This window comes from Fusarium graminearum, chromosome 2, assembly GCF_000240135.3.
Source record: "Fusarium graminearum PH-1 chromosome 2, whole genome shotgun sequence".
NCBI classification, from domain to species: domain Eukaryota; kingdom Fungi; phylum Ascomycota; class Sordariomycetes; order Hypocreales; family Nectriaceae; genus Fusarium; species Fusarium graminearum.
In genome coordinates, this window is record NC_026475.1 from 5,389,063 (window position 1) to 5,412,680 (window position 23,618).

The window sequence follows — 23,618 nt, forward strand, 5'->3', positions numbered from 1 at the left end:
ATTTGCTTTGCATTTACGATTGAAGAAACGGCTGCGAAGATATTCACACCCAGGACACGGAACACTTTGCCAAAGTTCATTATTGATATTCTTGACATACGTATATAACATAAGGAAATGATAAACTGTTACATCTACTTTGAGACGTAATGAGCGACGTAGGCGATCTCCATATGGTTTCCAATTCCATCCTTGGTGTTGCTATTGGGCCAGCCAGGCTGTTGTCCATTATGTTAGCAAATGTCCCAAAATAGATTTAAAGTTTATACTTACCCAGTCTCCGCCAACGGCGACGTTGAAAATGATAAACAGGGGGCTTTGACAAAGTGTTTTCCAAGTGTTGGGGTTTCCGATCTGAGCACCTGTAACGCGATGAAAGACCCTGCCATCGCGATACCAGGTAATAGTTTGGGATCGGTAGTTGCTGCTGCGGCGATTAAACTGGACTCGCCATACGTGGAAGTTGCTATCGGGAAGATCTATGTTGGACGCAATACCACCAGGCTCGTTGCAGATTCCTCCAGGGGTCTTATCACAGTGGACAGCACCGTAGCCAATCTTCTCGCCGTTGATGTTTTCGAGGATATCAATCTCTCCACATGCAGGCCACTGAACGCCACGACGGATGGATTCACCAAGGAGCCAAAAGGCAGGCCAGATACCCTGCTTGCTTCTAGCAGAGTTACCACCAAGTTTCAGCTTTGCCTCCACTCTGGTGACCTTGCCAGCTTTGGGGGTGAGAGTGTACTTGCTCTCAATACGAGCAGACGTCCATCTGCCATTGGAATTTCGAGGGATCAACTGAAGAGAGTTCTTTCCTGTCTTGCGTAGATTACTGGTGCTCTTGACGTAGGCCTGAACTTCGTTGTTGAAGTTCTTTTGGCGCTGGATAATGTGCCATGTGCTTGTGCTGGGGAAGGTGTTTGCTCTACCCTCAAAGCCTTGCTGCCAGACGCGCTTGTAGCCGCTGTAGTTGGGGGCACTTGTTGCTGCTGCTATGGCGAGCAAGTAGGTGTAGACGATAAACCAAGAAGATAGCATGATGATGATATTTAAGAAGTAAAGGAATGCTTAGCGGTGTTTCCGCGTGGGGGATTAGAAGAAGTGCCCTGAAGGAGAGTTGAAGAAGACGGAGGAAGGATAGCTTGCTGTAGTAGATGCCTTCCTCAAACTTCGGGACATAGACCTAGAATTATATACATTTTCTCGACTTCCCAATATCGATATCCCTCATTTCCATCCTCCTTGTGAAAAGGACGAAATATTGCTCTAGACTAATAGACTGTTTCTTAGTTAATAATGGCCAAGGATCTGGAACATGTCTCAGCCGCTTTGGTTAATTCAAACACCGACACTATACCAAACGCAGAACTGATAATAGATTCCTGAGCGCCACCGTTGGCAATAGTGTCCAATATCAGGCGGGTTTACGGAATTGTGGCTGAGATTCCGTGGAACCAAGCTTTTGTTCCTGATTCCAGGGGACAAAGGTTAAAATTTAAGCATACTCTTGAATGCAAGGAACGTAGCCTGGAAGTGTATCTTGTGGCGTTTATTGGAATTGTATTGGAAGGGCACAATCAGGTGGGAAATGTGATGGGATAGAAGACTGTGCATTCAGCCATTTTTCCATGTTACTCCAACACTATCGAGAGTGGCGCGAAGTTTCTTGAGGGAGAAAAGACTCCTTGGTATCTGTTGGCTATCCTAGTCCGCAGTTGCCATCGTTCTAACGACGTAAAAGAAGCCCCTCGTGCGAATAAGAACTACCCCAACTACAATAATGGTAGCCAAAATGAATATGAAAAGAATTATCAACCAAGGATTTGAAAACAGTCGTCCAAGGAGCATAGCGAGTAACATCCAAAGCGCAATACCCATCATGGCCCTGTCCGAAAACTCCTGCCCATGGACACCAGTAAGATATCCACCTCCCTCATAATTCATCATGGCGACGCAGAGAATGAGACTTGCAAATATAAGCAGCATGTCTATCGCTAGTAAACCAGTCGTCCATAGGGCCCAGGCGCTGCCTTCCGCAGCTGCTATGCCGACGGAAAAGACGCTGATGAAGATGGACGTAATAAGGAACGCAACCATTACTGCGCCAAGAGTCTTGGGAGTTTTATGGTCTATTGGCCTGTCGATGGCTTCTTTGCACTTTTCGAGAGTCTCTGTTGATTCGGCTTCGTCGAGGTCTTTGAGGACGGCTTGGGCTAGGTTGAATGTTGGAGGGAATTTACTCTTGCAGGATGTATGTCCATCCGTGACTCTGCACACTCCTGTATAATCTATCAGTAAATATACATAATAGCTATAGAAACAGGAGGTATACTTGCCAGATGCACCAAACTTGTACCAGTCTGGTATAATATCAGCCGTGGCCGCTTCGCACTCTTCTCCCCATACAAGAGCTATTGTTGATCGTGGCCATTGAATGAGAGCATAGTTCTTCTCGGCCGATGTTCGACATCCTGCGAGAACACATATCGAAAGGGCGATAAGGCCTGTAGTAGATCCAAGGTTAGCGTATCCAAATCACTGCAACTAGTCGCTAGGATTCTGTACCCAAGTTCCAAACGGCAAGCCAAAGTACGGTTTTCATCGTATTCAACGGTCTTTATCAGCTTTACGAGCCAAGACTAGAATTAAAAGTAATTAGACTACTCCACAAGGACAAAGTCCCCTTTTGTAAAGGCTGGCCATGAAACCCCCAGAACAATGGTCAAGCAGGGCCCAACGCACACTACTACTCTGAAGCACCGCCAAGACAACATGTTGAAAAATCACCAGTAAAACTCCCCAATTTGGATGATCTTGTCGCTTCCGAGTACCCTTGCTTTCAGCTTTAATCTCCTTCTTTCAGAGCGCGCATACACGATGAGCGAAAAAAACGACTTCACCCCTGTAAGCTGAACTCACTGGCGATTTGTGAGTGGTCAGCAGGGCAAGGGCACAGCGGAATGGCGTTTTTAGCTTGGGCGGCTATGTGACAGAAAGACAAAAGGAGAAAGGTCAGAGACAAGGCGGAATCGTTCCTTGGAGGTCGTGACAGGGTAGGGCTTGGCGACGATAACTGCCGAGATTGATGGGATAAGCTTACGAGAGAAGCTTATCTTTGGAGTGCAGAAGCGGGGGACCAAGATCTATACGATCAATGTGAGATCTCTATATAAGAAAAGAAGCCTTGGTTGGGATCTTTGCGCCATATGAAGTGAGTTTCATTCGGGGTGTGATAAGTTTAGAAGTTTAATTTCTATTTCCAAGGTCATTTAGACCAGTTGTTTCTATCATCTATAGCACGCTCAAAAATCATAACCCTTTATTATATATCCTTTCCATTCTTAGACATCCACGCCATATGGCTGGGTAACCTGGGTGACAACAGGCCACTTAAAGGTCTTGTGTTCTGTATCGGCAGCAACCTTTTGGAAGTGCTGTAGCAAGTCATTCCACATGCTGTCAGTGTTCTCCTGACTGCTCAAATCCACGGGCTCCTGATCATTGGCAATTTGGGTAATGTGCACACCGGCAGCAGCAAATCGCTTGATAACATCATCGTGATCGAAGCATTGCTCAATAGTTCCTGTAACGGAAACCTTCTTGAGGAGCTCGGGGAAACGAGGCTCTTGAGCACTAGCACGTCCAAGACCAACACCGTCGATGATGTCGAGGGAGTCAACCATGGCCTTAACGGACTTGAAACCTCCAGTGGAGAAAACCTTCATGTCTCGTGTCAGGCTCTTGACAATCTCCTCAGCTTGACTAAGGAAGTAGTTCTCTCGCTTGCGGTTCTCCTCCTTGACGTGAGCAAAAGCAAACTTCTCGTAGTTTCCACCAGAGAGCTCAAGGAAGTCAACCTTGGCCTTCTCAAGCTCAATGGCGAGAGCCTTGGCATCCTCGACGTCGACGCTACCGGGGGTATACTCGACAGCGTTAGCCTTGATACCGACGATGAACTTGGGGCTGACACGACGCTTGATCTCAGCAATGACCTCGAGGACAAGGCGCATGCGGTTCTCGCGGCTACCACCGTACTCATCAGTGCGGTTGTTTGTGCGAGGAGACAAGAACTGGGCAAGAAGATAACCGTGAGCGCCGTGAAGCTCAATGCCGTCGAAACCGGCCTTCTCGAGGAACTCGGCGGCATGGGCGAAGCCGTTGATAACAGTGGCGATATCCTCCTTGGTAGCGGGTCTAGGAACACCGTATGTCTTTCCGGGGCTGCTGCTAACGAGCTGAACATCGGAAGCACTGATAGGGTTGGGCTGAATCCACTCTTCGACCTGACGACCAGCGTGTGAGACCTGGGCGATCAGGAGGTTGCCGGACTTCTTGGCAACAGCAGCCAACTCCTTGTATCCATCAAAGCGACGGCCCTCAAAGGGCTCATCGGCGGGGATTGTGAGATTGCCGGCAGCTTCGAGATTCATTCCATCGATGATAACGTTGCTGGTAAGGATTGAACCCCAGCCTCCAGCTCCCCAGTTCTTGTATAGTGTGAGGAGCTCGGGTGTGACATATCCTCGGGCAGAGACGTCGTTGGCGTCCCAAGAAGCAAGCTTCTCAGACATGGCAGCCTTGAGGAAGCGGTTGGGAGCTTTTTGGCCAGCAAAGACATATTCGAGAGGTTCGAGGAGGCGAGAAGGGTCAACGACCTCTGAGCCGAATCTTTTAGGAGCCATATTTATGATATTATGTATAATAATTGGGATAACTGATGTAATGGAGAGTATTGTTGGTATGTAGAAATGGCAATGGCATTCTCTTATATAGAACCTATTCTTTTAGTAATGTCCGCAAAATTTCATCACGGACCCTTTCGAAGCCCGTACGAACAGACCAATGTCGATATCCACAATGTGGAGTTTGGAAGTGTGCATTTTACCTCGGCACACGAATCATTGGCTCTATTTTACGGAGAAGATACTTATTTTAGCGACTCCATCGAAACTTTAGAACTAACGTTTATGAAACATGCGATTCGAAGAATCTGATTGTATTTGTAAGCCAGTCGATAGAAGGGAAGAGTGGCCAAAAGATCAGCACGTCATTTCTAGTTACAAAACAGTTGAAGACTCTGTGCAAACTCTGCTGTTCGCGGACTATTTCCAGCCCCAGTTATCATGTCATGACTGGGACTGAGTTCGGTGCAATTGTTGGTCCGAAACACGCTTGATTTCTCATGCATTGACGACAACGCACTTCTAGTCAATGTACACCGCCTGTCTCTCCACTGTTCCTATAGCTGAAATCATCACCATCGAGCTATAGACATTTATCAAAGTGGAAATAGCTACTGGCCTACCTTTGTAAAACTCATTGGTCAGAAACCTAGTATCGTCTTACAGATTGTGAACATGTGATTGGTACATTGAACAAGCTTACTGCCTTTCCGGAGAGGGGCTCACTACTATCCAGATACTTAGCCTCGTAAGCACAACAAACAACATTCGTAGTTATCTTATAAGATGCCTAAATCCTGCGCCGATTGCCAAACTATACTGCGCTCTGTTGAACAAGTCTTTAGCGATGGGTTAAACAACAAGCCTGACGCTGATCCGTTCAGCCCGGTCGCGACAGGTCGCTTCACTAACGGACTGCAGAGCTGGGAAAAGGCCGCAACGCAAGGGACTTGCACTCTTTGTAAAATCATGTACTTCTGTCCTCGCAGTGAAAGTATGAAGCAAGTCCATGCCGAGGTGGAACGGAATGATCTCCTTCTCTGGGAGTTGAGCGGTGCTTGCTTTGACGGCTGGATTCGATTATCTTTGTATACAGATCGAGGTGGATAGATAGGCACGCAACCTATCTTCCAAAAGCTGTCCATGACTCGGGAAGAAGGTGATTCAAGCACGATCATCGCCAACAGTAGCAACTAATAATATCCCATAGCGCACCAGTTCGAATCATTGGGGGGTCAAGTAGGTACCTCAACATGGGGTCCAAGGGCTGCAAACTCACTGCGCCATTGGTTAGACGGATGCATCGAATCCCACGATGAATGTCAGGGTCTGCCAGACTCTTCACTTCCAATGCGACTCATCGAAGTGATGCCGCCTGGCACTGACTACAGAGCCGCTGTCACAGTCGACAATATAAACGCCTTGTCGATTGATGCTATGTCCCATGTCAAGCTACTGTCAACGGCTGACCAGCCCGGAGATGTCAAGTACTTGACATTAAGTCACTGCTGGGGCGAATCCGTCCCCATCAAGCTTTTAAACAAGTTAAAGTCTATCTATGCAAAGCAAATCCCAATAGAAGACCTCTTACAGCCTGAGGCCAAGGTTTTCAGAGAAGCTATGTGGGTGACCAGATGTCTAGGATATCGTTATCTGTGGATCGATGCATTATGCATTAATCAAGAAGACGAGAACGAAAAGGCCATCGAGGTCGCTAGAATGGACCAAATATATAGCGGAGCAACAGTCAATCTGTCTGCTACGTCGGCATCGTGTGGAGCTGAAGGTATGATCTTTACAAGACAAGAAAGTTTATACGAGTTGTTTCCCTGCAACTGCAAGACAGTGGAAATGGGCCAAGAAAAGCACGATTATCTAGTGGCATACGTGGATGAGAACAAACTCGACGAGGAGCCAGCGAACACACGGGCATGGGTCTTTCAAGAACGCATCCTTGCACCACGAGTCATCCATTTTTGTAGAAACAAGATATTCCGTGAATGTTCTCAAGAACAAATGGATGAGTTGCAAGACTACAGCCCCTGGATCAGCATTCCCAAGCAGGCCAGCCAAGCACATATCAATCTTATATCCGACGAGGGCCTCGATGGCTTGGGCAAAGAACAAGACTTTTATCACCAATTTCGCTCTCGTCTAGAGATATACTCTCGTACCGCTCTTTCTTTTCCGCAAGACAGATTGTCATCAGTTGCTGGCATCTCCAAGGCTATTGGCAGATATATGGGGCTCGGCGAAGATGAGTACTTTGCTGGTGTATGGAGAAACGATCTCCCAAAGGCATTACTATGGAAGACTAGGTACAGTTTGGGTAACAAGAATTGGGATCCTGAGAATGCTGGGTACATCAGTCCGTCGTGGTCTTGGGCTGGATGCGAAGCACCTGACATACGGCAAAAACTCGATACTCCACCTTTCGAAGACCTGATCGAGGTGATCAATATTTGGACCGTACCTGAGAAACCTGGGGGCAGCCATTTCGGCAAGATCCGTGACGGCAGGCTGACCTTGAGGGGCCGTCTGTTCGAGATTCATCGGAAGAGGATTGGTGACGGGTTCTTGATATCCGTACAAGACGGTAACGCTGGCTTGAAGGACGAACTGTACTTCGAATCCAAATCCCTACAAACAACTCGAGAGAGCGAAAAGAGAACTGAAGGAACTTTGAAGGAGGTCGATATTTACTGGGACAGATACACAAAGGATCTTGAACGTGTCATTCTCCCTTTGTGGCAAGTCGACGCGTCGCTGGATTCTGTTCCCTGGGATGATGTCGACCCAGAGATCCTGTACTTTCTGCCGATTAGCCAATTTACATATCAAGAGCGAGCAGGAACTCGAATTCTCATGGTCGGGCTAGTGCTACAACACGACGACAGCACTGGAAGATATAGGAGGATTGGGCTGTTCGAAATCGAGGAACCCAAATGGGATGGGTCTAACCATGAGCTAAGGATGCGTTTGTTAAAGGGCAGCATGGTGGAACTAACAATTATCTGATTTTTTGCATGCCTTGAATGGAATTCAAGTTGTTTCAGTGCCATGTCATGCATAATGAGTTACACTTCGACGTTGAGTGTGGCAGCAGCAATCGAGGTGTATAAAGTCACACTATCGGTATTATAAATTACATTGAAAGTTCTGAAAGTCTTGCAAACTCCAACGCTAAACGCATATAATCCATAAATCATAGCCTAAGCACAATCTCCGTTCCTGACCTGTTCTGGTTTCCTGGGTAGGTACACCGGCAAGCTGATCGGTGGATCTCTACTATAAGCCGGTGGTCTTGGTTCCATGCTTCTTTGGGCTCTCTTTCGTTTATTCGCGTTCCGAATTCGCCAGAAGTAACAACACCCGCACGTCGTGAGTAGAATAAAGGTGATTGGGAGAGCTATGCTCAAAGCAATGGCCATGTTTCTGAGGCCCACCTCGTCGTCTGCCCATGTGTCCGACATGTTGTTATAGGGTACTACTGATTTGAGTAGTTTTCTGCTATGGGTATTTTTAGTATAGAAGATAAAGACAAAAGCCAAAGATGGCGGTCCTTACCTAACAAATAGCAAATTTAATTTTGAATTATGGCTGATGTGGATATATAATTAGAGATCAAGAGAGACCAGGAGTTATAGTTAGTTTCTTGTCTGGGCCTCAACAGCATGGCCAGTGACGGACTTGGGCCCCCTCAAATAGGTGAGACATATTATGACGCTTGGCAGACAATCTTGGCTTTCCACTGGTTTCATGATTTCGTGGCTGAGCCGTGCAAGGATTTGTTAGGCTGGTTCTACAACCAACCCATGAACCGGCAACCTTGATCTGAAGCGATTACTACGAAAACGTGCTAAGCCTCGTTGGGCTGAGCTGCTATAATCTTTTGTAAATTCCCATCACGCTTCGCCAGTGATTCTGTAGTTGGTCGTCCATAAACCTTTTCCGTTTCTTTCGAAATCTTATCCGTCCAATCTTCACTCTCATCCCTTTCTTCGCCAGACCTGGTAGCAGACGTTCCTTTCAAGCTAACCTTGGCTCCATCATCCCAGCACGCTTCCATAGTATCAGCCAAATTATGCAAAAATGCCGCGATACCACCTGTTCCTCCTGCACTGTTGTAGGTGTTGAACGGACCAGCTACAGCCCATCGCGGCGCTATGCTGGCCTCGACAATAGTGTCCAGGTCCTGGACTGAGACAACGTCATCTGCAACTAAGTGGCATGCTTCGCGGAAGAGGGCAAAAGCTAGACGGTTGCCGACGAAGCCTTGGGTTTCTTTGTTGATTCTGACGGGACGATGACCTGAGCCTAGATTCTTGAAATAGTCAATCGCAAATTGGATTCTCTCAGGAACTGTGTGTGGTGATGGAACCACTTCGATTAGTGGCATTATATGAGGCTCAAGTCTTATTAGTATCGTGGTATAGAACGATGCCAGAATTATGAATTTACCGGGTTGAAAGGATGAACCACAAGCACCCTCGACTTGTCTTGAAGATCTTCCACCTGTTTGGAAGCCTGTATACCAGACGTCGAACTCCATAGATGTGCACCAGACGGAGCATATTCAATGACTTGAGCCCAGGTTGACTTTTTGAAATCAACATTGTCGGGTCCTTGCTCCTGGACTATGGTTGAGTTTGAGCAAGCTTCTTCTAAGGAAGAACATATCACAATTCGACCATCAGAAATCAGTTTTTGGACAGACAAGTCGTCACTGTTACCCTCTTTCTTTGTCGAGTCAAGGTACACAGGTAAGAGGCTTTCGATATGTTGCTGCAGATCGTTGCGAACGTCGTATAGTCTGATGTTGGCATTTGAGTAGCGAAGGTGGAGGGCGGCGAAAGAGATACCAATGGTTCCCAAGCCAATCAGTGCAATAGTTTCCTGTTCTTTTGCCATTGCGAGATTCTGTAAGATTGGTCAGGCTACTATGTAGAAATGAAAGGTGATGGTTCGATGTTCTAATGTCTATCTGGCGGAGATGCGGAGAGGAATTTACCCGAGGTTACGCTGAGTGCTTGACAGAAGAATTAGTGCTGTCGTTATTATTGTAGTGGCTGCACTATATCACTAACAAGCGTGGCTCACACACTCCCCATGACATTGGAGCATAGTCTAGGTCTACTGACAAAACTATTTCTATTTTTTGCATAGTCTCGTCTTTCTTACAATATCACAAATTTCATCCCAATCCTACAGACTAACGACAATCTTCTTTGCCGAAACACCCTTGGCCAAGGTATTAATACCCAACTGAACAGCCTCCAAACCCTCTCCAACAACTTCCGCTTCCGGAACCGCCTTAAACTTGCCCTGCTCCAGAGCCTCAGGTATGTAATCTCCGAAAACAGCCTTTGAAACTGGTGTACCGATGATGCTTGTTGACATGATCGGCTGCATCTTGACATCTGGCAGCTGCGATTGAGGACCGCGCACACAAATAACCTTGCGCAAACCATCGCCATGGGCAATGGATTGGCTGGCGCTGTTCATGGCTTCTTCACTGCCGCTGGCTTCCAATGCGCCGGCGAGCTTCTTGCTCATAAGCAGAGAGCAAATGTCCTTTGTAACATGAGGGGATTTGTAATCAAAGACGTGGTCGGCACCGAGGCTCTTGACGTATTCGTGGTTCTTGGTTGATGCGGTGGTGATGACTTCGTAGCCCGCTGCTTTGGCGAGTTGAATTGCAGTTCCACCAACACTGGCAGCACCGCCCCAGATGAGGACTGTTTCGCCAGTAGGCTCAGGGTTGAGACTGGGAAACTTCATCTTGAGCGTCGCATCGCCAAACAAAGCCCACCCAGCGGTAGCGACAGAGAGGGGCAGAACAGCAGCCTGCTCAAAAGAGAGGCCCTCAGGGATCTTGGAGGCACAGTCGGCTCGAATCAATGTATACTCCTGGAAAGCGCTGTTTGCATTGTCCTTGCTGGCGAGTGAAGTAGCATAGCCCAAGACTCTGTCGCCAGTTTGGAAGTTGGTGACATCAGATCCGACTGACTCTACAGTACCTGCGACATCTTCTCCGAGGATGACGGGGTATTGCGATTCAGCAATGAAAATACCGACGTGTTGGTTTGCAATGTCGACGGGGTTGATGGCGACAGCTGAGTTCTTGACGAGGATGTGGCCTGGTGTGACTTCAGGGAGGGGAGCTTCCTTGACCTCGAATGGTGACGTCTTGGCCGCGACTAGCCATGCAGCGTTGTTTGAAGGCATTTTGAAGGTTAATTGCAAAGATAAGAGGAGAGAGATTGTATAGATGAAAGAGTTCAAAATAAAAAGCAGGAAATATAAGATATTTACAGTACTGGTAGGTCAAATCTTGGTTGGTCTATGTCTCTGTGACGTCGAATATCCCTCGCCATTATCGATCGCTACATAAAACTGGATCCATCGGCGTGGCCGTCTCATCACGTCAATATCTTGTGGTTGGTCGGAGTTACAGCCACGATTGGATTAGCGGTGTGAAACCAGAGAGTTTATTTAGTCCATGTCATGGTCGATAGTGTCTCAGACTAACTAATCCTATCCAATCCACAGGTGGATACGAGTTTACCTGTCGTTCCATTTCCTCTGCATAGTTATCTCAAATCTTTGACTAAATTGTTGTTAGCAACATTCAATATCCAAAGTTGCCATGGTATAACTGACCTGGGGGAGGAGCTTGAAAGGCGACCTCCTGAAGACTAATATCGCCCTCTTCCGAATCCTGTCCTACAGATGACAAAGCAAGCTTTCTTGCCGAAACCATAAACTCTTCTGAGAGACCCTGAGCTGGCATCATGATCTCGTCCACCGGCATTGTCCTGTCTTCTAGCTCGATAGTGCCTTCAGGAACGGCTTTCTTTAATCGGAAAGCCTTTGCCAATTCGACCCTTGGTAACAAACCCGTCCACATTTTTGTGGCAGTTGTTTTCGAGGCAGGCGTCTCCGGCAGGTCTTCCTCGGGGGCAGATCGGGCGATAGTAGTAACTGTATTGTTCTTGTCCTTTGAACAAGATTGTTCTGGTGCCGGTTTTGGCTCAGGGCTTGGCTCGGGCGTCGTCTCAGGCTTCGATGCAGCAACCACCTTCGCATTCCCTTCTTCGACTGGTGATCCCTTAGATACCAAGCAGGACTGGAAAGAGTCTATATCGACACTTGCAGGAAATCCAAGCTTGGCGATCATCGACGTCATCTCTTCCTTTGAGGATACATCCTCTGAAATTTGGATATACGAGTAAAGATGCATCGCCAGCGTTGGATATTCCTCCAAGTTCAATCCAGTCTCTTTCAGCGACCGCGCAACCATGCCCAAGTCCATCATATCCTCAAGATTAGCCATAGCAGTATTAACAGCATTCTTAAGGCCGATCAACTCCAACATGGTAGCAGCTGCATATACGCGAAATGCAGTTCCGAGATCAGAACAGAGCCTTTCGTCATGTGAGTCGAGCTTGGGATCCAGAATCCGGTATTTCCCAGTGTCGAGGAAGTATATCACGGCCGCTCCCACATCGTAAGGGATCTCCTTCACGTCTATAGTATCTCGTGAGTTGGAGAAGAAGGGCTTTGCGGCTATTCGTGCTGCTAGTATCGGGCATCTATTGATGGCCGTTCTGGTGACAAGGCAAGGACCTTGTCCTTGAAAATAAATTCGGCAGCTGTCAATATCAGCCGATCTGAACATATTAGCCACGTTTATCATTATGCATAATTAAAATACTTACGCATTATTTGTCGGGGATTTATTGTCGGAAGTCATGGCTGTTGATGAGAAGCTGCTGACGAGATAGTCTGATGGTGGGAGTGGCTGATGATGAGAGAGGCTGTTGGTGAGAAGCTGCTCGTGAGAGAGACTGTCGATGGGTAATTGGACTCAGGTTGATAAATAATTTGGAAATGAAAAAAGTACGGACCAGAGTTTTAAATATTCTGTCTAAACTTTGAAGATTTTACTTTGTATTTCACACCTGCTAAGTTTTTAGCCCTCGAAATATGGTTTAATCCCATTAACCTTGCTATTATCAAAGAGAGCGATTAAGGACATGTTCTGAAAAAGATAACCCGAAATTAAACAGGAATTACGCAACTTGGCAGATAAAAAAAACTAGATCCCGTTACGATTTGTTGAAAGGCCGAAAAGTCAAACCATCTCCATCATGCCTCGATAAACCCACTCTACCACGCATCGCATGAGCTGTCGTTTGTAGCCGGTGTCATCCATGGAATCGAGTCTGACAACGTAGAAATATCGTCTTCGAATGATTCCAAGTCATCGACATGAACGTGGTTAAGATTTGCTTTGCGGCCCAACCATGTCGCACCAGTATGGTCGAATTGAAGTCCTGCAGCGCGTGATCAGCATTCTGGGTGTATAAGAGCTGAGCGATCAACTGAATAAGCAGGCGTGTTTACTAACCACGTGTATTTAGTTTCTGCTTGTTCCCAGGAGTACCAGCGGGTTTTTTTTTCAATGTCTTTGCCTTCTCGCCTCGGTTCTGGCTGGCTACTTCGATCGAGGCATCTCCTTTCGCGGAGGTGTCAGGATCTTCCACATTGCCGGAGAGATGTTTGCCTTGAACTCGATCGCGAATTCTCAGTATATCCGCTTCAAGGGAGTTGAGACGCATTCGTTCAGACTTGAACAGCCTTCCTCCTTGTTTTGCCTTCTTCACCAACAAGAACTCCAATTCACATTCTATAAACCGCAGGGCCGAGTTGGCACCCGTTTGGAGTGCTTCTTGTGCACTCTTTTTCTTTTTATCCTCATCCATCTTGCATTGGTGTTGCAATGCCAGAGTCTTGAGAGCAAGTGTGCTAATTGTGTTGGCGGACTCAAGGTCGCGTACAACGTCTTGTGTCGTATCTCCTGGTGCACCAAACTTTGCCTCTGCCATGCGATCCTGTAGATACTCTTCCAGTGTGGGGACTTGGTCAAGGCCAATCCTCAGATCATCAATAACTTCAAAGATGTTTTGCAGGCTCATGTTTTCGCACAAACATTTGATCTCTATCTCCGCATGGACTTTCAGTTTCAATAGCTCAAGAGACGACCCGGCAATGTAGACCTGAAGGCCTTCGGCAAGCTCACATTGGTACTTTTGTGCCGAATCTTGACCAACAGCCTTGTAGCTTCTGTACGTGCCTGTGTACAGAAAGTGGATGATAGCATACCCGACATTGTGATCGAATTCTTTGAAGTTCACATGAAAAGGCCATTGGTCATCTGGATCCCCAGAAACCCGTTTCGCGAGGTGGGGGTAAGACTCGAGGACCTTTGAGTGCACCCACGAGGGTTCGCCGTCTTTGAAGTATGCTAGGTAAACATCATCTTGGTATCGCCTGCATGAATGTTATTATGCTGGTGTATTCTCACTCAAAAGAGAGGTTACTTACGACGACTCTCCGCCACGACTAGGATAGCGTGCGCTCATGGTGTGCGTGTGTGTACCTCATAAGATGGCTGAACATCCAGGAGAGGTTTTGAGAAAAGGCGAGTAAAGATGAGGAGTTCAGAAACATTTGCATGACTGTCGTCAGTGTTTGTAATGTTTCTGATAACCGCCCAACATCACTTATCCCATGACGCGTCCGACAGGTAGGCCTCCCAGATGGGCCAATAAGGCATTCACATAACCAACAGCATTCACATAGATCCAATAGAATTCTTTGACGCTGACATAACGCAAGAGCCTGGTGTATGCCTTGCTTTAGCTCCCATGATTTAGTGCTGTGAAAGGATGGCAATCAAAATCGGTTGGCTGAGACCTTCCCGCATCTGTCACGCATCAATGCATGGCTGTCACAACACCACGGAAGGGTACATGCAACGGCTGGGATAGACATTTATAGATACCATAACACTTTTCATCTTGGAAAGAAGCCGTGGCATTAATAGTAGTACCCCAAAACAGAAGTAGGCTACGACAATAATAATGATCGAAAACATCCCTATCCTTTAACTCCGCACATCTAGCCATTAACTATCCAAATTAAATCGCCAGCATCAAGTCTTGCGTCTTAATAGACCTGGGAAAATACGAATATTCGATATATGGTCAGGCCCTGGCTTTAACCTGTCAGCAGCACTCGACCAGCTATCTTTTACTGGAATAGTACCTAGTATCGGTTGACGCCATTAGAGGCACCCGCAGCGGCATCGGTCTCGTGGGCTGCATAGTGTTGCTGCAGCTTCCAAAATTGCTGCCTTATGGCGCTTGGGACAAACACGGTGTTGGCATCCCAATGTTGTGCTCTGTTGGGATTCTTTGCTCTGACCTTTCTGGACACTGTTGTATGGTCGGGGGTGCCAACGTCCATCTCGTGAGATGCGTTGGCGGGTTTGGCGTAGTCGGTATTGGACCTTGAACGTTCCGTTGTCGTCGTGTTGGATGGCTTTTCGGCCTTTTTTCCTATCTTGCGTGTCGGCCGACGGTTCCTGCGTCCTTTTTTCGTGTCTTCCATTTTGTAATGATGATGCAGGGCGAAGTGATATATCTGTCTGAACTCGGGCAAGTCTGGCTTGTTTTATATAATAACAGTAAATGAGAAGAACAGAAAAACGGGAGAATTTATACTTCAAATTAGGTGACTAATTTCTGTTTGTTGAGAAGAACATTACCAAAGTTAGTGCCGCGTAGGTTTTCCACTTCGAAGCCTTGAGATAGAACTTGAAGGATGCACGTGTTGGTCATTCAACCCTTATCTTCAACAATTTTCCTGTCACCATTTAACTTTGTCTTCTGGGCTTGATGCAGTTGGCAATGGGGTAGCGATGGAACAAATATTGAGACTAACTACTTGGGTAACTGGCAACTTTTACACTTAAACTTGGAATATTCTTTAACGAAACACCCTCACCTTAACAAACCTTTTGAGTTCACTGAGACGCAATATGCGACCTTGACTCAGAAGGGACCGTTTGTATTTACTGACCATTTTCATTCTATATTTTTGACACCATCAAACAAACACACCACTTGTCACCCGTTTGGTAGATGCATTTAGAAGCTGCAGCCATCTAGATGTTCCTCCGGTCGAACAGTCAGGTGAGTACCATTGCCTTGGCCACCAAAGCAGATGGAAAGGGAATATATCCCACTAGAAGTTCGGTAAAGTATGTGTTGTACTCAGTGTTGTACTGAAGAACTTGCTCGTTTGAGCTCACTGTTTCAGTTGCCAAGAATAAAGCAGGAAACAGGCAAGCCTTGATTCTTGAGATACTGTCGTCGGAGCCTGAGCATCTCTTCATGTATATACCCTCAAAACGCTGACCCGGCATGAAGTACATGAACCTGAGTCTTGACGCACTCTTAGTCATTTCGGCCTTGAGATCAAGAGCCCGCCTGAGCATATCCATAAAGCTTGAGCTTTTGACGTCTTTGTATATTATTGTTGCTCCGTCATTTTTTAGTTTCCAGCCTTCCGCATGTTGGTGCTGGGGTTCCCGGAACTGCTGTAGTCCTTTGGCTATGCGATCTGCAATTTCTGCTGCACCTGCATCAATGATCGTTTTCTTTCGGTTTTCCGTGAGCGAACCGAACATATGGAAATCTGCCCTTTGCAGCGATTCCACTCCGCCTAGAATAGTCTATGAGTGCCCTGGTTACTAGTAGACCGAACGAACATGGACTTACCCCATCGTAGAATAAATTCCCTGTATAGGCTAGTAGTAAAGGACCTTGTGCTGAGAATATCAGGGAAGGCAGGCTGAAAAACGAGGTCTATCACCGCTGCACCCACAAGTCCTACAGTCAGGTTTTCTGCTGTCATTGACTCTCCAGCGGGTTTCCCACGCCATTTGTTTAATTCACTCCTGAATATCTTGTGTGACCAGGAATTGACCACGTTGCTGGCCGCAACGTCAGATGAAAATACAATGTTGTTTTCCCGAACTACATACGAGCATGTGTCTTTGATGCGATGAAACAGGACATGGAATCTGTCAGAAATATGGTCTTTTGACATGCTGGGATCGTCAGGATCGAATCTCTTTTCTCGCTGTGCGAAGCGATGATCTAGCTTCGCTTGTTTCTGCAAGATATGTCTCACTTCAGCATCAACGGGATTCGAGCAGGTACTTCTTAGTCCCTTGTATTCGTTCTTGAGACGTGCTATCTCGTTTTCTTGGTCGAGATTTCTGGCCTTGTGGTTGATTATCTTGTTTTCCAGATCGAACTCTCTGGCCTTGAGACGGATTATCTCCGTTTCTAGCTCGAGTTCCCTGGCTTTGCAACTGGTTATCTCGTTTTCCATTTCGGACTCGCTGGTCTTGATATTCATAGCGCTCTTGCATGGAATTTGGGTGACCGACGGTCTCTGCAATGCAACTATGTTTGGTGGTGTTGTGGTTCCGTTGGGCTGTGCACTGCCAGCTACTTGAACTGCGATCTCCTGTGTTGAGGGTGGTATTGTTAGTAGGATAGGCTGCAAATCAAGCCCGCCAACTGTGCTTGCTGTGTTTGATTCTGTAATCAGCAACCCAAAGTCGGTTGTCTGTCGGCTCGAGTCCTTTTCGTCGTGAGAATCTTTTGTGCATTCTACAGCATCCAGGCTGGGAATATCTTTGTAAAACTTGTCGATCTTTGCCAGCTCATCTTCATTGAGGTCGAGGCTCTTCAGTCCATACTTATAGAGACGGCTGAATTTGCCACCACCCCTGTTGGCATAAGTTTTCCTCCACTCCCTGTACAGCTTATTCTTAAGCTGTTGATATGTCGAAAACTGAGCGCTCTTGATCATGGGGCAAACATCGTGCTTGAAGTTCAGACTGTTGTCGACACCCCACTTCACGTAGGCAAGAATTCTGTAGTACGCATCTTTTGCCGGTGGATGATCGCGTGTGCGTGTAGGTTTTCTCTGAGTTTTTGGCCCTCTTCTATATTTAAGGGTGATGATTGGGCTTTTTTGTAAAGCCTTTTTGCGGCGAGTGATGGGAGGCATCGCAATGATTGAGGTTGTTGTTCAGAGAGCAGAGTGTCTTATTTTGTTTCTATAGCTTGCGGAGTTGAAAGGCGTGACTTTGATCAGCAGGACCGAGTTGGTATTAGTACTGAAGTACCTAGCTATATTCATGTGCAGGCATGGCGTGATGTATGCTATAGGATGCAAATGAAGGTGGAGGAGAACAACGAACGAGACGGTGGGTGGGCAGATTAGTCTCTTGGCTGAGACACTACTTCTCTCTTTTCTCATTGTTGGTCCGTTGTTTTCGACTATATCATACCTTGTCGCGCAAATAAGGCTGTGGTCTGCCTTCCCTGATTGGTGGCTTATAGGTAGTCAATAAAGCAAACATAACCAGAGTTGCAGCCATCAACAAGGCCCCTTGTTGTATTCCAAGATTCAGTATTTGTTTGTTTAACAAAAAGGGGGCCAATAAAATCCTGCAAACTTTGTAAAGACGCGACCAGGCTGATTTACTAGTTCCGTCGAGGTGTTATTCATCTCGATCGCATCGTCACATATATCCACGCCTCCGCCCTCTGCCCTCTGCCCTCTGCTATCCGTAACTCACTTCACTTTCACTTTCACCTTTACCAAACCTGACTTCAGTACCGGCCCTTAGATATGGGTCCCTCAGTTGGAAAAATGAAGCTGTTCGTCGCCGTAGATTTCGGTGAAACGAATTCGGCAGTTTCCTACGCTGCAATGCCTAAGACGGCCGACCCCAAACATTTCCCGTCCGGCAATGTACAGTCGATTTCCAGATATAAATCTTTCCCACATGATAAATTCAGCCCGATGCGCTTCGAGGTACCTACAAAGCTACTCTATCCTAGGGGTTGGGTTTTTCGACCTCTCGAAGAGCTCTGGGATGCGCCACCAGGCTCTATCAACAGCAACACTTCGGGTGTAAAGACCGAATCACCGGAACCCCAGCTACTTTGGGTCTGGGAAGTCCAGCGCCAAATTTCCATGTTTACATTCCAATCAAATCTAGATGGAACTCTAATATATCGTTTCAAAACTCTCATGGACCAATCCGAGAACCACAAGGAACATAAGCAAGATCTTTCAGTAGATCTGGAATCACTCTCCATGAATAGGTCTTGCGAAGAAAATATTTCTGTCGCCGAGATGACTATGCTTGTCACGGTTCACTACTTGACCAAGCTTCTGGACTTTACCAATTGCGAGATACAGAAGAACCTTGGCTTAGAGGCCGACCAAATCGATGCTACAGAGATGGCCATCTGTGTCCCCGTCATCTGGGGTCAGATGGCAATCCGTAACATGCAATTTTGTATGGGACTGGCCGCAAGGCTAGCTGGCTTCCCAGGCGTGACGGTAAAGAACAAGTCCATGGACAACGTTTTTATTGTGTCGGAGCCAGAGGCTGGAGCTACATGGCTTCTATCAGCAGGTTTGGGTGATATTCACGTATTCTAGTACGCCTTTTCCGAGTATTCCAGGGATATTTCTGATCAATTCAACTGTTTAGGTTGGAAACACATTTGTCCTCGTGGACACAGGCGGCGGTACTGTGGACGCTCAGACTTACACTGTCACCAAGGAAGCTCCATTGCGACTCCAAAACCAAGCAATTCGCCACAGTGGTATGTCTCATCTCTGCCTTGCGTTGTTCACATTCTTGACCATTTATTAAGGAGACTCTTGCGGCTCTAACGCTCTCAACGAGCTCTTATTCGAATACGTACTCAAAATTCTTGATGAACACGAGTATCTGGACGACCAAAACGGTATGAACAGAGAAGGCTTTGCAAGGAAGGCAGCCTTCCACGATTTTGAGACAATTTACAAAGCGGAATGGGACATGTTCAATCCGGACAATCCCGATTGCCTTTTCGAGATTCCCGGTCTAAGATTTAACCCACAGGACAAAGAATCTATATCTAACCGACTCACTGTCCCAGCGTAAGTGTTCTAACACACACCTCTCTCAAGGCCGTTTTAACGTATCTCCAGTGCTTTCATCAATGCCATATTCCATCATGTTTGTGCAGAGGTCGGCGAAATCGTCAAAAATCAACTCAACATGGCGCACGAGAATAAGGTTGACGTCGGTGTTAGTCACTCACTCACTCACTCACTACCTGCGCGATAAGATGAGTCCATTATTAATTTTTATGTTTAGGCGGTGATTCCCATGGGTGGTTTCGCACAGTCAAGGTCTCTCTATGCGACTTTATCCAAGAGTTAGTGCGTGAAATCGGCCAAATGCATGGCCGCACATATCGGATGCTTGATCCCAGTCAAGACGAAAGGTTTGCTTGACTCAATATGCATCCAAGCTAAAAAGGCTAACATAAATTCCAGTACAGGGTTTGTTGTTGATGCTGTTGCTGCAGGAGCCGTAGTGCGTACCCTCAATAAAGAAAGCGGCCCAAACAGAGTGGCCAAGACTGCCTACGGTTTAGGCGTTTTCGAACCTTACGATAAAGAGGTCCATGGAAACCAAGCCACTCTTGACGGTTTATGCGACCCTCGAGAGAAATATGTCAAATGTATCCAATGGGTCTCAAAGATTGTCAGTTAATACTGCCATTGTCAAAGTGAATATGCAAGACTAACTGTCGCAGGGTACACTGATGAAGCCCAATTTCGAAATACACATTCGCTGCCGCCATCAGTTCCCCTGCGCAGACGACAATGGGGTACTCACAGAAACCTTTGCTATTTGCGATGAGATATGGCTATCTGATTTCCCCAGCAAAGACCACTATAGTTGGGATCACGAATACAACAAAGGTGTGTGTTCGTCATGCTGCAGTCCAGCCCAGTACCCGGCCATCTAACACTTTACTATAGGTGCTGAGTTGATTTATACGATCGAGACAGATGTCAGTCATCTCTTTAAACCGGGACCCAGCAATCCTTTCCAACGTCAGTGGGGATCATCGCCAAAAGCTTCTACGAATAAGAAAAGAAAAACACAAAACAGGTACTGGGAACTTTACTATGACCTAGTATACATAATCGACGGCCTCAACATGAAGTGTAGGTATCTTAAGAGATGGCATGTTTTCATCTATGCATCATTTGCTAACCATCAACATCAGGCATCCAGAAGTATGAAGGTGAGGTCCTCGGCGAGCTAGGCTTCAACATTGCACCAGCTCTACCACCAGGGGCTGTTTGAATGCTAAAGCAAAACAAACATGCACCGTACTGGAAATTCCTAGTGGTTTTGGAAGCATGATTGTGTTGGTAAATGAGTTATTATCCACTCGTTCGACATTTTCTGAGGTCGGTTGAGTGAGGGAGGGGAGGGGGGGGACAAATGACAAGATGTCAGCTTCTTTATTTGGGTCACAGATTCTAGGGCATTAATGGTTTCAAAGAGTATTGTTGGAATTAATTCTCTTTATATAAAGCATCTCATCACTCTAGGTGGACTTGTACTGAGTTGCTGTGCAATGTAGTGGCTTTATGCTACCGGTGTTGAGGTCTGCTAACCTCAAGAGTGGCTGCGAGGAAACCCTCACTGCAATGTTGGTCACATAGAAGAGGCAGGAAGTGAGCCCGAGGCTCAGCTCCAGTAGATTGAACTTTGACTAAATATATTTTATCTCTTATAATAATGAGAGAACCCGTTACTAAAAAAAAAATCCTGTTGTCTAATTTGGGTATCAATCGCCTTGTCTTTAGGCATATTCCTCTAGCCCGTACTCTGCATCCATCTCTGGATCATCTTCATCGTACTCGTCACCACCACCAAACTCTTCATTTCCGCCGCCAAATTCTTCTCCGTCATTATAATTCTGCGTCTCGTCATACTCCTCCTCCTCCTCGTAATCTTCCTCTTCATCCTCTTGCGGTGCCGCCTCGGCCTCCTCTCCTGCCACGCTTTCCTCGGGAGCTTCGGCGATATCGTCGACACCTCGAGTGCTCCCCGCCGCGCTCGTCTTTCGGCTCGTAGCTTCTGATCCAGGCCCATCAATGTTGGGCAGGTCAAAGATGTTACGGATGGCATCGTAATTAATCCTCTTTGACCAGGCGCGGTCTTTGGCAACGTTAACGGCTGCTTCGGCGGCTGAGCTGGCCGGGCTGGTTTGTCCTTCTCCCATTCGGGCACGCTTTCGTCGCTTTCGTGTCTGCTTTGGCCGCTCAGCTTCGACCTTCTTCCGGAATACCTTTTCTTGGTGCTTCCGTAACCACTCCTTGTTCTGGTTCACCCAGATCATCTCCTTGATTTGGGCCTCTTCGGGCGATAATAGGCAATTGTTGACCTCAGGGTCGTCGGCAAACTCGTCTTCCGTAACATCCGCTGACATGGAGACTTCTTTTTGGGGGCGTTGCTGTAGAGCCCAGACTGTGTGTATTCGTGCTCGCTGCTCGGCAGTCGTGTAGGCCATAGCATGCTCATAAGTCAATGGATCGTTGAAGATCTCTTCAATAACGCCCTCCAATTCTTGCTCATCTTGCTCCCATTCCTCATTGATGGGTAGTTGGGGCTTATCGCCTTTGCGGGCACGGGCGTCTTGGGCTCCGTCCTCTGCCATCTCTTCTTCCAAGGCATCTCCAAATTCTTCGACCAAGCTATCGAGTCGGACCACGTGATTCTCATCCTCTTCCTCGTCGTCATTCTCCTCGTCCTGTGAATTCTCATTCAGTCTGCTGACGAGAGATGGGTCTTTGGCGATTTTGGACGGTAGAGGCGGAATGATGAAGCCATCGTCGTCACGGCGATACTCGTAAACTGGAGCCTTGGAAAGGTCGGCGCCTCCTTCTATTAATCGCGGATCAATCCTGTCAGCCAAGTTATCATCGTCTTCGTTGTCCTCCGCATCTTCATCCGTCGAGGGTCGCTTTCGCTTTTTGTTCTTGACAGCCAGCTGCTTTTTGTACTCGGCGGTCTGCTTGTAAAATGACGGTGGATCGTGAGAGCTCTCCAAAAAGTCTTGCTTCAAGAAATCTTCGACAGACATGCGACTGGATTCGGTGACTTTGAACTCTTGTAAACGGTTCTGAATTGTGTGGTTTGTGACTTTGACGATGTAAACCACCTCGCGTACTGTTCGTCGGAAGTTGTGCATTCGTGCTGCCATGAGCAAACAGGCTCCGCAAATGCCTGAAGGTCGGCGACCCATGACCATCCAATCTCGACTCATTCGCTTGACTAGACGGACGGCATCTTCGGCGACCTTGGCCGTGTCTTGGTGAAACTCCATCTTTGTTGCGAACCGCCAGATGAGATCCTCGGGGTACACTGGGATAAGACCATCGTTGCCAATTGGCACCACTTCGTTGAGCTTCTTGAAGATTCGACCCAGCTTGAAGACGTTGAGCTGTACCAAATCCGCCAGATCGATAAGCATGACCTTGCAAGGTGGTTCTGCGCGACATGCAGCATACAGGCAAACCGCCGCGACACTGGCTAACGTGCGGCCCTGAATAAAGTTTGCGCTGGAAGCAAGCTTGAAAACTTGTGTTCCTGCAGTGACCAGGCTGTCGCTGACATTAAGTTGTTGCGCGTACCCTTGCATCAAGCCCTTTGCTTCACGAATGCTCTTCTCTCGGTCCTCCGATCCACCAACCCTCCGGAACGCAGGACCCATGCTGCGAACACCCGCTTGGTCGGCACCGATGAAAGAACCGTGTACAACAGCAGCACCGGAAGATGACTCTCCAAAAGTGACCTCTGCCACAATATTGCTATCGTCAGAAATGCGACCACAAGTTTGACATGTGCCGTCAACGACGTTCGGTTTCGGACAGGCCTTGTTCGGACATTGAGGGCGGTTCGGTCTGGCGAGTGCAGCATTTCGATTGACAGCAGCGACTCGTAGGTTATTTGATTGTGTATGGGCGGCAGCAGCTCGTCGTTCTTCTCGTTCGCGCATAGCTCGAACAGGGTTGGGCTTTGCGAATCGTGGTTTGACGGGCGCCCGCCCAGAAGGACCCGATTTTGGTGGTGTAAGAAACGACGACATTGTGATGATAATTTCTGCAACAGTGTAAGTGAGTTGAAAGCTG

The 23,618-nt window shown here is 47.2% G+C and overlaps 12 protein-coding genes across 12 annotated transcripts; 2 read left to right on the plus strand and 10 right to left on the minus strand.

Annotated features, from left to right (window-relative positions):
• Positions 1-134: 134 nt before the first annotated feature.
• FGSG_04014 (uncharacterized protein) lies at positions 135-1,041 on the minus strand (the record flags this gene model as incomplete). Its single annotated transcript, XM_011323339.1, has 2 exons — positions 135-218; positions 274-1,041. The coding sequence occupies 2 exons, from the start codon at positions 1,039-1,041 to the stop codon at positions 135-137; spliced, it is 852 nt and encodes a 283-aa protein (XP_011321641.1).
• A 666-nt stretch (positions 1,042-1,707) lies between these two features.
• FGSG_04013 (uncharacterized protein) lies at positions 1,708-2,777 on the minus strand (the record flags this gene model as incomplete). Its single annotated transcript, XM_011323340.1, has 4 exons — positions 1,708-2,291; positions 2,349-2,507; positions 2,597-2,642; positions 2,754-2,777. The coding sequence occupies 4 exons, from the start codon at positions 2,775-2,777 to the stop codon at positions 1,708-1,710; spliced, it is 813 nt and encodes a 270-aa protein (XP_011321642.1).
• A 477-nt stretch (positions 2,778-3,254) lies between these two features.
• Positions 3,255-4,725, minus strand: FGSG_04012 (uncharacterized protein). Its single transcript, XM_011323341.1, has one exon. It carries the CDS (start codon positions 4,683-4,685, stop codon positions 3,345-3,347), a length of 1,341 nt encoding a protein of 446 aa, XP_011321643.1. The 5' UTR covers positions 4,686-4,725; the 3' UTR covers positions 3,255-3,344.
• Positions 4,726-5,471: 746 nt separating this feature from the next.
• Positions 5,472-7,703, plus strand: FGSG_04011 (uncharacterized protein; the record flags this gene model as incomplete). The annotated part of the gene is made up of 2 exons (XM_011323342.1): positions 5,472-5,679; positions 5,896-7,703. 2 exons carry the CDS (start codon positions 5,472-5,474, stop codon positions 7,701-7,703), a joined length of 2,016 nt encoding a protein of 671 aa, XP_011321644.1.
• An 841-nt stretch (positions 7,704-8,544) lies between these two features.
• Positions 8,545-9,596, minus strand: FGSG_12330 (uncharacterized protein; the record flags this gene model as incomplete). The annotated part of the gene is made up of 2 exons (XM_011323343.1): positions 8,545-9,093; positions 9,147-9,596. The coding sequence occupies 2 exons, from the start codon at positions 9,594-9,596 to the stop codon at positions 8,545-8,547; spliced, it is 999 nt and encodes a 332-aa protein (XP_011321645.1).
• A 294-nt stretch (positions 9,597-9,890) lies between these two features.
• On the minus strand, positions 9,891-11,005 carry FGSG_12331 (uncharacterized protein; the record flags this gene model as incomplete). Its single annotated transcript, XM_011323344.1, has 1 exon — positions 9,891-11,005. Exon 1 carries the CDS (start codon positions 10,911-10,913, stop codon positions 9,891-9,893), a length of 1,023 nt encoding a protein of 340 aa, XP_011321646.1. The 5' UTR covers positions 10,914-11,005.
• A 311-nt stretch (positions 11,006-11,316) lies between these two features.
• FGSG_04009 (uncharacterized protein) lies at positions 11,317-12,441 on the minus strand (the record flags this gene model as incomplete). Its single annotated transcript, XM_011323345.1, has 2 exons — positions 11,317-12,358; positions 12,407-12,441. 2 exons carry the CDS (start codon positions 12,439-12,441, stop codon positions 11,317-11,319), a joined length of 1,077 nt encoding a protein of 358 aa, XP_011321647.1.
• Positions 12,442-12,727: 286 nt separating this feature from the next.
• Positions 12,728-14,164, minus strand: FGSG_04008 (uncharacterized protein). Its single transcript, XM_011323346.1, has 3 exons — positions 14,076-14,164; positions 13,099-14,021; positions 12,728-13,024 (listed from the first exon to the last, which is right to left on the minus strand). The coding sequence occupies exons 1-3, from the start codon at positions 14,111-14,113 to the stop codon at positions 12,858-12,860; spliced, it is 1,128 nt and encodes a 375-aa protein (XP_011321648.1). The 5' UTR covers positions 14,114-14,164; the 3' UTR covers positions 12,728-12,857.
• Positions 14,165-14,798: 634 nt separating this feature from the next.
• On the minus strand, positions 14,799-15,143 carry FGSG_04007 (uncharacterized protein; the record flags this gene model as incomplete). The annotated part of the gene is made up of 1 exon (XM_011323347.1): positions 14,799-15,143. One exon carries the CDS (start codon positions 15,141-15,143, stop codon positions 14,799-14,801), a length of 345 nt encoding a protein of 114 aa, XP_011321649.1.
• A 580-nt stretch (positions 15,144-15,723) lies between these two features.
• Positions 15,724-16,635, minus strand: FGSG_04006 (uncharacterized protein; the record flags this gene model as incomplete). The annotated part of the gene is made up of 2 exons (XM_011323348.1): positions 16,316-16,635; positions 15,724-16,259 (listed from the first exon to the last, which is right to left on the minus strand). Exon 2 carries the CDS (start codon positions 16,030-16,032, stop codon positions 15,724-15,726), a length of 309 nt encoding a protein of 102 aa, XP_011321650.1. The 5' UTR covers positions 16,033-16,259; positions 16,316-16,635.
• Positions 16,636-18,719: 2,084 nt separating this feature from the next.
• Positions 18,720-19,070, plus strand: FGSG_04005 (uncharacterized protein; the record flags this gene model as incomplete). The annotated part of the gene is made up of 1 exon (XM_011323349.1): positions 18,720-19,070. One exon carries the CDS (start codon positions 18,720-18,722, stop codon positions 19,068-19,070), a length of 351 nt encoding a protein of 116 aa, XP_011321651.1.
• Positions 19,071-21,188: 2,118 nt separating this feature from the next.
• Positions 21,189-23,575, minus strand: FGSG_04004 (uncharacterized protein; the record flags this gene model as incomplete). The annotated part of the gene is made up of 1 exon (XM_011323350.1): positions 21,189-23,575. One exon carries the CDS (start codon positions 23,573-23,575, stop codon positions 21,287-21,289), a length of 2,289 nt encoding a protein of 762 aa, XP_011321652.1. The 3' UTR covers positions 21,189-21,286.
• Between the last annotated feature and the right edge of the window lie 43 nt (positions 23,576-23,618).